The sequence below is a fragment of the Solanum pennellii genome, chromosome 7, assembly GCF_001406875.1.
Source record: "Solanum pennellii chromosome 7, SPENNV200".
In the NCBI taxonomy this organism is placed as follows: domain Eukaryota; kingdom Viridiplantae; phylum Streptophyta; class Magnoliopsida; order Solanales; family Solanaceae; genus Solanum; species Solanum pennellii.
The window spans coordinates 4,178,067-4,189,326 of NC_028643.1; the positions used below are offsets into that span (position 1 = coordinate 4,178,067).

General features: G+C 33.8%; 1 protein-coding gene across 2 annotated transcripts; it reads left to right on the plus strand.

Moving 5' to 3' along the window:
• The first annotated feature begins 3,312 nt into the window (after window positions 1–3,312).
• Window positions 3,313–9,959, plus strand: LOC107024034 (nuclear nucleic acid-binding protein C1D). Of its 2 annotated transcripts, XR_003579559.1 has the most exons (7): window positions 3,313–3,688; window positions 3,775–3,830; window positions 3,996–4,050; window positions 4,391–4,471; window positions 4,549–4,785; window positions 5,124–5,393; window positions 9,516–9,959. XR_003579559.1 is itself a non-coding variant. In XM_015224912.2 (6 exons), the coding sequence occupies exons 1-5, from the start codon at window positions 3,436–3,438 to the stop codon at window positions 4,776–4,778; spliced, it is 675 nt and encodes a 224-aa protein (XP_015080398.1). In that variant the 5' UTR covers window positions 3,313–3,435; the 3' UTR covers window positions 4,779–4,785; window positions 9,516–9,953. The 2 variants fall into 2 exon arrangements, 1 of the variants encoding a protein (XP_015080398.1); XM_015224912.2 differs by lacking the exon at window positions 5,124–5,393 and having other exon boundaries at window positions 9,516–9,953.
• Window positions 9,960–11,260: the final 1,301 nt, after the last annotated feature.

Sequence of the window (11,260 nt, forward strand, 5' to 3'; positions counted from 1 at the left end):
TTAGCATCTATGTAACAGGGTGCTACTACTGTTGTAAATATGAATGAGTCATCTTAAGTTAATTTAGGCTTTAAGTTTGTAAAGTTTATTATTCAGTTGGGTAGGTCACTTAAGTTTATCTGTTCCTATTTTCTAAGAGTTAGGTTTGCACAATCTGTTTTGTTGGTGTTATTAAAAACTCCATTGGAAACTCATTAATAAACATACAATTTCATTGTAAATTTTGTGCAATTATACTATGTTCTTTAATTTTGAGTGTCGCAAGTATACACTTAGGAATTATTTGGTTGGGAACAAATTATCTAGGATTAATTATTCTGAAATTAGTTATCATGGATAATTTATCCCACCATGTATGTGCAGGGGCGAACCTGACCTTGGTCAAGGGGTGTCAAGTGTNAGAGGGCAACAGCTCTTCTGTATCAAGAGTTTGTGGAAGCGTTCCAAGCGGACAATACGCCAGGTATCAAAGCATTTGCTAGAGGGGGAACCATCATTCCAAATGATAAATTGAAGATGGTTTCTGAAGGTCCGTTGCAAAAATCTGTACTATGTTTGATATTCTTCTTTCTTTGATTACGTATATTAGTCTTGTCTTATTAATTCTTACAAATAAATGACTTTTTTATTACATGAACAAATTATTAAATGTATGGACCTTTTCTATTCATTCGAGGATGGCAGGTGGAAAATGTAAAGATGAGGGGTCAGGTTTAAAGAAGGGAAGTAGGTAAACTAATGCTTTTGATTGACCATGTTGCAATGTTGCTGTAATTTAGGATGCTGAATATCAAGATTTTCATGATGATTGATCTGTTTTTCTATTTTTAGTTTTAGAACGATTCAACCCACGATAAACAAAGAGATACCTTTGTTATATTTCGTCTCTTCAACAAGTTCAATAATGAGCATAACAACCCTATTATTTAAGTGTCAGTAGCAGAACATTTTGTTAAATAAGGTATACATGTTTTTTTGCGGGTCCTAGTGCAACTGGTTTGTCTGGAAATAGACGTACCCATATTTTTCCCACATGACTTGCTTTATGTGTCATTGCTCGTCGATTGACTTGCTTCTATTTGTCTAGGTATAATCCAAGTAGGTTGAAGTGTCTATTTTTGTATATACGCCCAAACGGTCAATAATATCAGCATATGATAAATAGGATCAAACCGATTTACTAATGGGATCAGGGGCAGATCCACCTTGGTCAAAGGGGTGTCAAGCGACACTAGTTCGCCGGAAAATTGCATTGTATACAGAGGTTAAATTTTGGTTTAACATATATATATATATATATATATATATAAAAGTATTGATACCTTTTGTAACAAGTGAAAGGTTTAATGTAGTGATTAAGAGATTGCAAATATTCCTTGAGGTTCCGTGTTCAAGTCCTATTGACCTTATATTTATCCCTCACATCAAACGACTCCTTAAATCCTACATGACAATTCACGTGAGATACACTTAGATTGATTTGAATCATTTCACATAGCATGAGATACACTTGTAGGTTTATGTCATTTTGAGAGTTAATCAAATTTTTTTAGTAATTTTTAATTTAATTTGAGTTGTTAATTATTGTGTTTTATAGTACTTTTAAGTTTTAGCGTAAGTTGCAAATATAAAAATTATTAAAAATATTTTCACTTTTATGTAGCACAAATCAAATTTGTAGAGTCAATTAAAATTTTCTTTTAACGTAATTTTCTTAATATGTCATAGGTCCAATATATGTTACTTCATTCATCCAATTTATATGACAGAGAAAGAATTTCAAGGATCAATAGAATTTTTTTTTGTAACCATACTTTTTTTATTATTATAAGTTGTTAATTGTTGCGATTTATAATATTCTAAATGCAGTTCGCAAACATATAAATTATTGTATGTCTTCCCTCTCTCTATCCCAATTATGTGATACAAATAAAATTTGGAGAGAATTAAATTTTTATTTGATTGTAATTTTTTGATATAATTCTTATAAAAGTTAAGTTATTACTTGTTGTGATATTATAATACGTTTTACATAATGTAAATTATTGAAAATTCCTTTTACTTAATTTAATACTTAAATGATGCACACATATCGATAAAGACGCGTATACTTGTAGAGTCTTCTACTATTGAACAATACGTACAATTTATAAATTTCTAGATGTCATGGTGACCTCAATACCCACATAATGTTACTTGATTATAGATAAACATGAAGGCCTCGACGGCCACATATAATTTAACTTTTATTTTATATGAATATCGGAATTAGTCGAATTTATTAGATGTTATGTTGATAAGAGCTTTTTGACTCATAACTTATTTTTCGAGTCAAGATATATTTATTATTTTTTGATTTTGTGATTATACTATAGAGTATAGTAGCGTAGTTTAGGGGTGTGCAATGATCGGTTCGGCTTGATTTTATGCATCATCGACTTTTAAATATGCTAATCTAATAACAAATCAAAACGATATTTTTTACCGATTTTTGGACTATCGATTTTTTATTTTTGATCGTTATCGATTCAATTTTCGATTTATCCAATAACATAATGTCTGTAAGTTTGATTTAGTGTAACAAGAAACATAATGAGAAATTGCATCAATAAGAGAAAATATAGTACGAAGGCTATAAAAAAATTTGATGACAAGGGAAACCCGTAGCCGCTATCCTTTGGGGCGCACAGGGTAAAACCGCCGCTCACATAGGAGAAGTAACCGCACTGGCAAGTCTGGTGCGACGAGCTCGTCCCAAAAGGCAAACCCCTTACTTTCGCTGGCAAGAGGTTTCAAACTTGAAACCCCCAACATGAAAGTCTCAAGCTCAAACCACTTGGCCATCTCGAAGGGTAGTACGAAGGTTATAATTACAAGTCATGACCGTCAAAACATAGTATGAAATTTTTTATGTTAATCAAAATACAAACCTTTACAAACTTGTAAAAACTACAACCCATAATAACAAACTAAAACTAAAATCAAATAATTCAACAAGATTTAAACTAACACTAAAATCAAATAGCTATAATTGTGAACCTAGTGTGAAGTGGGTAGAGTACTAAAATAATTAGATATAGTTATGTTGTCTAGTAATTATTACCATCTTATAGGGTTATCGTTTTATCCAATAACCCCAAAATCGATATCGAATCAATTATCCAATAACACTTTTTAGAAAACTTATTAAAACCCCAATAATCTAATAACAATAACCCAATAATATTTTTTCAGTTTAAAATATTGATCGATTCGATTTTTGCACAAACCCTAGAATAGTATCTAGCTAAGGGTCGACTCGGGTCTAACCCACAAAAATTCACGAGTTCCTTCAAAAGACGTTTTCTTTTTTTATCAGCATTCAGTACCGAAAACCCTTGTTGCGTCTCTTCCCCCATTTCAATTTTCTGCAAATTTTTTTGGGTGAAGAGTGATATGGAAAGGGTAACAGAGAAAGAGATTGGTAGTAGTAGTAGTAGTACTAGTAGTAGTAGTAGTAATAGGAAACAAATCCCAGATTCAGTGATGGAAGCAGTGAACAGAACCTCAAAAAACATGGACGATTTGAGTAGTAATGTAGACGAATTTCTGTCTCTGTATGGCGCTGGTGTTTTTCCCGATTTGGGTCCTCTACAACAAGCTCAATCTTTGATTTTGCTGGCTAAAGCTACAACAACACTCTTTGCATGTACTTTTTTTACTCTTTTTTTCTAGTGAGTTTTGAGATGTTGGTTTGTTTGTTTGAGTAAATATTGTTTTTTTGATTGGTTACAGTGAGGCTTAGGTGTAAAGGGATCAACCCAGATGACCGTCCTGTCAAATTAGAGTTTGTATGTGTTCTTCTTGGAGATTCTGCATTTGCTATTCTATGGTTTTGTTCCTCAGATAATAGTAACCCTTTTGGTTGTGAGGGCTTAATTGGTTGATTTGGTGTAAGTTTTAAATTCGTTGTCTAACTATTCTCTACGATTTTGTGGTTCTGTTAATTAATATAGGAACGTTTGAGCTTGTTCCAAGAGAAACTGCAGGAGTTGATGGACTTGAATAAAGGTAAATTTGAATCTTTCTATAAATTTCTGTGTGGTAGTGAAATAGATAAAGAGTTGTGCCAGAAAAGTTATAAAGTAAATGATTCGCTTAACGTAATAACAGTGTGTCCACTTTTGATACTATTGTTTCTGATCAGTAAAAAAGAGAAAAGTATCATCCTTGCCTCCCATAACATGATGTAGAATGGGTGTGTGCTGGATTGGAGATTCAAATGGTTTCTGTTTGTTCAGCATATAATAGTTATTGTTGAAGATGTGTTATTTAGAAAGTTTGATTTGTTTCCATATGACGTAACAAGGAAAAGTGTTGAATACTGACTATTCTCAATTTGTCCTATAAGCGCCATTGCGACCATCAGCAAGGATAAATCCGCAAGGTGCGGCTCGATTTATCGAGCATTCGTTGCCTGATCTTACACCTGGTAACTGCTAAACTACTTTCTAAATGTGTGCAAGTTCCATTGTGTTTGGCGTGTCTTAAAACAAGTCTGTCTTGCAGAGCAGAGAAAAAGCATGAGAGAAATCAGTAAAGCTGACGGGCCTAGGATTAAGTATCTGGAAAGAGTTGTTCATAAGAAGAGGAAGTATTCCGAGCAGCAATCTGTTCGAACTGCTACCCAGGAGTTCCTTGAGAAAGCTGCCCGTGAGCTTCTTGGTGAAAAGCAGAGTGGTTTTAAGGGACCTTTACAACTGCCGGAGGGTGATGATGAAGACGTACCTATGAGCTGATTTTCTGGTAGATTTTTAACTCATTTCTTCCAGTTTATATTCTCTCTCTACTTTATGGGTCTTGTAGTTGCGCTGCTGGCATATTATTTTATCTTCTCAAAATATTTTCGTGATTCTCCTAATTCCAAGTGCATGTGCTTATGGTGTTGTTGTGTGGGTATGGAATAAAGTTACTCAAATCTACCTCCTCTTTTGTTGAATTTGTAGCTGAGATAGAGATGAATTTTTTTATATTTCTTACGTATAATTTTTTAAAAGTATATTTCCAACACCAATTGAACATATTAGTGACTCCATTGTTTTTTTCCATGGAAAATTCATGACGTCTTCCATACATTGCCGTAGGAACTGTCTGATGCAGCTTCATATGGACCAAGTTTAAACACGCTCTTCTGATGATGGAGATACTAAGGACTTCCATTTTGTTTTTTTGAAACATCAAGAGATACTAAGAACATACATATAATTCAACTCTATTAGTTGGCTCCCTTTTTTTTCTATGAAAGAATTGAACAACACGTGTTTAAGAGCAAAGCATGTGCAGCACATGTTCTGAAAAAACTGCTTTTATGTATTGGCCTTTTGGACCATGTCAAGAAGATGTATGCTGTATAGGTACATTTCTTGAATTGCACAACTTTCTTGCTCTAGTGCAAATGCTATGGTCTTCCTTTTAGTTTATTTGGCTTAGTTTGTTCACCTTCACTTTCGTTGAAAGGATATAGACTTCAGATTTAAAGGGTGACAGGATTTTAGATTATGCACTAATTTTCATGCAAGTTGAAAGAAATAGTTGTGTCTGAAGGATAACAGATTCTTGGAGATGTTGGGGATCCTCTTACCAGTGTGCTACTACCCTCAATTAGCTTCAAAGTGAATCAAGTCCATTCTCAAAAGGAAATGCGGAGTGCAATTGGTTGATGAACGTGTAAAAATGCTTTTACTCATCCATAATGAAAAGCATAAATGATTTTTTGAGGTTATTATATAATTCTCAGTCAAATGTTGTGGCCGAAGAGATCCATTTTGTGACGTGATCTGCTTTTCATCAAGGAATCGAAAACAATAGCTTTGACCAGTTGCAGCATCTTTTAGGAACATGTCAAAAGGTTATGGTGAAAATGGACTTGTATGACACTGTAAAAAAGGACTTGCATGATATATCAAATTGGCTCTAATCTAGATATTGAGGGTGCAATTCTATTGTCTTTTCTTAGTCACATTCATCATAATAGGTCAGAAATGCAATCCTCATGGGAATCTTGCCACTTACTGTCTTCCACTAGGCACTAAGTTTGGTTTTAAATCTAGATCCTTGTAATAAAAAGTTACCTTCCTAAAGATACTGAAGAACAACGGTCAAAAAGAAAATGAGAAAGGAATAGAGGGTTAGGAATAGAAAGGTAGGATCAAGCAATCAAAGATAAGTCACTAAAAGGGCAGCTCCATGCTCCAAGTTTGCACCATAGACGGTGTTGCTGAAGGGCCGGATCTACATGGAAGGGTGAGGGTGCCACGGCACCCGGTCACTCAGCTAAATTTTTCGTACACACATAGGCTTTTTTAATTAGTAATGATATGTATAAAGGTTGGCTCCCACAGCACTATAGTAGTCGCTGGTCTGGTGGCCATTGGCCTGGGTTCCAGGGGCTATGTCTAAGTTCGAATCCCCGTGAACATTTTCAAAAAAGAATTTATTCACGAATCACACTCTAAAGCAAAGAAATATCCATAATTCTTGTACCTTTTTTTTTGTCTTTTCTTTTCCTAGTTCCCTTTTTTATATGTTTGTTCTTATTCCGGTGTATATTTTTGCTTCTTTCATTTTTTTTTAAGAAAAAACTTCAAGTATTTAATTGAATGTGATTAAGAGTGTGTTTGGTATGAAGGAAAACATTTTCTGGAAAATGTTTTCCAGTTTTCTCATGTTTGGTTGGGGCAAAAGTTTTGGAAAATGTTTTCCAAATCAACTCATTTTCCTCAAAACTAAGGAAAATGACTTCCCTTCAAAAATTAAGGAAAACATTTTCCAAAGCTCTCCTCCAATTTCAAATTACATTTTTTTTTTGTGGAAAAAACGTCAATTTTAAAAAAAAAATATTTTCAATTTCAAAATTTTATTTTTTCACCCGATCCCTGACCACCCTCCCCCCAAACCCCCCTTCCCAAAAAATTAATTTTACTTTTTAAAAATATTTTCAACTTCAAATTTTTATTTTTCATTCCTACCCCCTCCCCCTGCCCCCACTCCCACTATCCCCCCACACCCTCACCACCACCACCCAAAAAAAAATTATTTTTAATTTCATAAATTATTTTCTACTCTAGTAAAAATAAAGATGTTCCTCAAAAACATTTTTCATTCATAAATTAGACACTAAAAATCATTTCCGGAATATATTTTCTACGCACCAACCAAACATGAGAAAATAAGTTCAAAATCTACTTGTTTTCCAGGAAAACATTTTCCATGGAAAACATTTTCCTTCATACCAAACACACCCTTAATCTATTCCTTTTCTATTCCTTCAAAATAAATTTTATCTGTTCAATTTTATTCCTTGTTTTTAATCTTTTGAACAAAAGTAACGGAAGCAAAGCCCAATGTATGCTACCTAAGTACTATAAGAAATTCTAATGTTACCAGTTTCAAAAAAAACCGCAATAATACTAGATCCACATTTAGAGCGAGCATCAGGTGATCTGAAGATATGAATCAGTACAACTAAATAAATTTTAGATGATGATTTTTACTGTCCTTTTTTTTCCTTATGAAGTACCTGTGATTTATTAATGGAACATCCGGGGGATGCAAAGCAATACAAAAGCTGTTGCAGCTTCTATACCTAACTTTAGGAGCAAACAAAATCAAGGAACATTTTACATTATTTACATTGTTCAGTTTTTTGTTTTAACAATAAGGTGAGGTATTTCGTTGCAAGCTTGGGATTGGTGGTGATTCCCCTTCAAGCGACTCAGGTTTCTTCCCTTCCATAATGTCCCAGGAAATCATCCGCGATATGACGTGCCGTAATCTTTTTATTGATCTGTACCATCAAAACTTCTTTTGCTGTTTGAGGCACTACGAGCACAAAACATGTGCAAAATATCCTTTGTTGTACTGTAGTGAAGAGAGGTGGTAAATTTTTCTGAGATGTAATTGCACAAATAACAACTAGTACTTGGTACTAGTCTGCTCTTCTCGAGGTTTTCTTGATTAAGGCATGTTTCCTGCATAACCAACTCACTAAAACATGCGTAGGAAAAGTAACTGTCCCTGAAATGAGATTAATAGCTATTATCTTGGAGGGATGCTATAATAAGAACATACATGAGACCCGTACACATTAATAAATGGGTTTTAGAGCCACGGGACCGACACCAATTATATGTTATGCAGTGCTTCCTTCTTAGGGAAGAGGGTCTTTTGGAAACAACCTCTCTACCTCGAAGAGGTAGAGGTAAGGTCTGTGTACATTTATTTTACCTTCCCCAGACCCCACTTTGCGGGATTTCACTGGGTATGTTGTTGTTGTTGTAGTAGTAGTGCTTCCTTTATCCTTGTATGATTGATATTCTTTCCTTTTTGGTCCATCTAGAAATTGATACCTTTTGATTTTTGAATCTATTTTGTACTTGTGGATCCCAAGGAACACGAAAACAAGTACATTGGTAACAAGGCTAATCGTTTGTATTTATCCATATTTTACTTAGATTGTTGTTTCTTTCATGAACCACATGTCTAATCAAACTACCAAATAAATCGGTGCGGTGGAGGTAGTACTTGTGGATTTTTTTAGCAATTTGGTTTTAGTTTTGGTGTCAATGTCTCCAGTTACTTCCTGTAAATTTCTTTAGCTCACAGTCAGGTACATGTTTCAGTCTTTTAATCAGTCACCTCATGATTGTGGATTTACTTTTTGCAACTTCCTTGGATATATGAAAGTTTACATGTTTTCATAGGGAAATGGTTTAATTAACAAAGGAGGGAATTCCCCTAAAGTAGTGGATACAAAAAGTTGAGTTTAAAATTTCCCTCTGTATAACTCTTCTGTTTATTTAGAGTAAATCTTGAGTATCAGTTAGTGATATTCTGTCAATTTCAAGTCTCTTACTGTATTTCCTACTCCAATAAGTAACATCAGTACTCATGCTTGGTGATACTGAAGTTCCCTGTGATGCTGAAGGAGACGTTTTCTACTGCTGTTTTCCCATTTCTGTACCTTTTAGTTCAAAACTTCTTTAAGATATAACAAATATAAGATTTATGTGTCTTCATATCTGATTGAGCTTATGGCTGAAACAAAGATGAATGAGAAGTTTTATTATTTGTCTTCTGCAAAGTTTTGGCTCATCAAGGGTCATCAAAATATAGTTTTGGGTAGTCAAAAGCTTTTCAGAAAATGATGAGAATGCGACAAGATTTTTTTTTAATAAATAGCAGACATGCAACTTCGGCGGAGTATATTTTAACCCTTAGAATGACGATCTTCTATTATACTGTTCTTAGTTTTTGATGTGCTAACTTCTAGTAGCATCTACTACTTTTTTTGTGATGCTCAATTATCTTATGATAAGCAATCGGAATTAATTGTTATTTGTGTTTGAGCAGTAACCTGTTCTCCGCAACCCTTTGCAAAGAATAGTTTGACACCATTTTCTTTAGAAAGAAATGTGTGATCCTCTTTGGTTGTGTCTTGCTTTTTGGTTAACCATGATATGAATTCTATGGTGCAGAGATTCTCTTCTGCTGATGAAGCCATGCAGGTGCGCACCAGATTTTGTGCTGATGAGCTTTTCAAGCATTTTGTTCCAGTTCCAACATATGATGAAGATACTCAGATCATACACAAGCTTTGCAGCAATTGCTACTTTTGCCGCTAATCGTTGATGCAAGTTATAATTTAATAGAGTCTGCTTTTGGTTTTCAGCTATGAATCCACAGTTGCTCCGTTTTTCTGTAAGGTTTGTTTATTGAAAGAGAAAGCTGGCAGTTACATGTACAATAGTGCAGCAGAAACTAGAAAATATCTTTTTTGTAGTTTCATTTGTTTTCAATAGATCCTGTTGCAGCAGCAGCAAAAAGCTGGGATCTTTTTATTATTCACTTTCTATGACAATGATGAAGAGATTATATGGTTAGTGTAGAAGAAAAGCAAGCATGTTCCAGATTCAGCTTTCTATAGTTTTGTATTGTTGGTACGGTTTTTCGGTTTTTAAATATGTTAAACCAATAGTCAAACAAATAAAATACTTTTTATCGGTTGTGGTCCTTAATGGTTTGATTTCAGGTTTCGTGATTACTTTATAAATGTTCATGAATTAGAAACAATAATAATGAACTATACCTGTGCAACACAGTGAAATTAAGAGGAATATGATTTTTACTTTAGGTTTTGATAGTTTGTACAATATGAAGTTGTGAATTCAAGTCTCAAACTCACGGTAAAATATGAATTTTGATCCATTTAAGACAATTTGTATAATATGAAGACGTGACTCAAGTCTCAAACTCACTGTAAAATATGAATTTTAGACTAAAGTCATAGTAAAGTATAAATTGAGGACTAAATAACAAATACATCGGTTTATCCAATATCAAAAATTAGGTTTGGGCCATTGAAGTATAGGAGGCCACTTTGCAAGAAGACTTGGAACTAATTCTCAAGTTATTGGTAGGTCCACAATGTTCGGGAATGTTACCATTTCTCTATTCTAGCTATGAAGTTTTCATGTTAAAGACACTTGTTCATTCCTTTATCTTTGAGACTATTGTTGTAAGCCTATATGTGGCTCATTGTAATGAAGTATGGGCTAAGCTCAAATGTTGTATTATTCTTTAGATGGTATAATGTGAGACAATGTTTTTAGACTATATCTTATATATTGGTTATGTTGTCTAAACGAGAAGCCTATATAGCTTCAACAAGCGAGGAGTCTTATGTAAACTCCATATATGATATATGAAAGGTCTATATATACCTCACTATATAAAAGTTTTTAATTTTCCGCATTTTGACCTATGAAATGTTATGGCGAATGCTAAGGGCTTATTCAAGTCCTCTCTGAGGACGAAGACGCCGGTTACGCCTAGGGGGTGTTCCCCCCGTCGTGACAGATTAACAGTAAATCAATAACGTTTTAATTTCTTTTTATAAAATCATTAAAGTTCTATTAACTCAATGACCCAATAGTAATAAATCAATAACACTTTTTTTTATTTGATTTATCGATCCATTCAATTTTTGAACACCCCTTTAGAATATTTAGTATCTAAAACATGTTAGTTGTGTTACATTATAGCTTAATAAATTTGCTTGTAAATTCAATTTCTTTGGAAACATACGCAAATATAGCCTTTGGAGGAAAGCCAGATTATTGGAGTCCCAAGCCTAATAGGTAAAAAATATTGACAAAAATTTCAAAAGGATATATGAAATTTTTTTAAAATCAAAACGGAAAAAGCGCTGGTGATGTAGCGA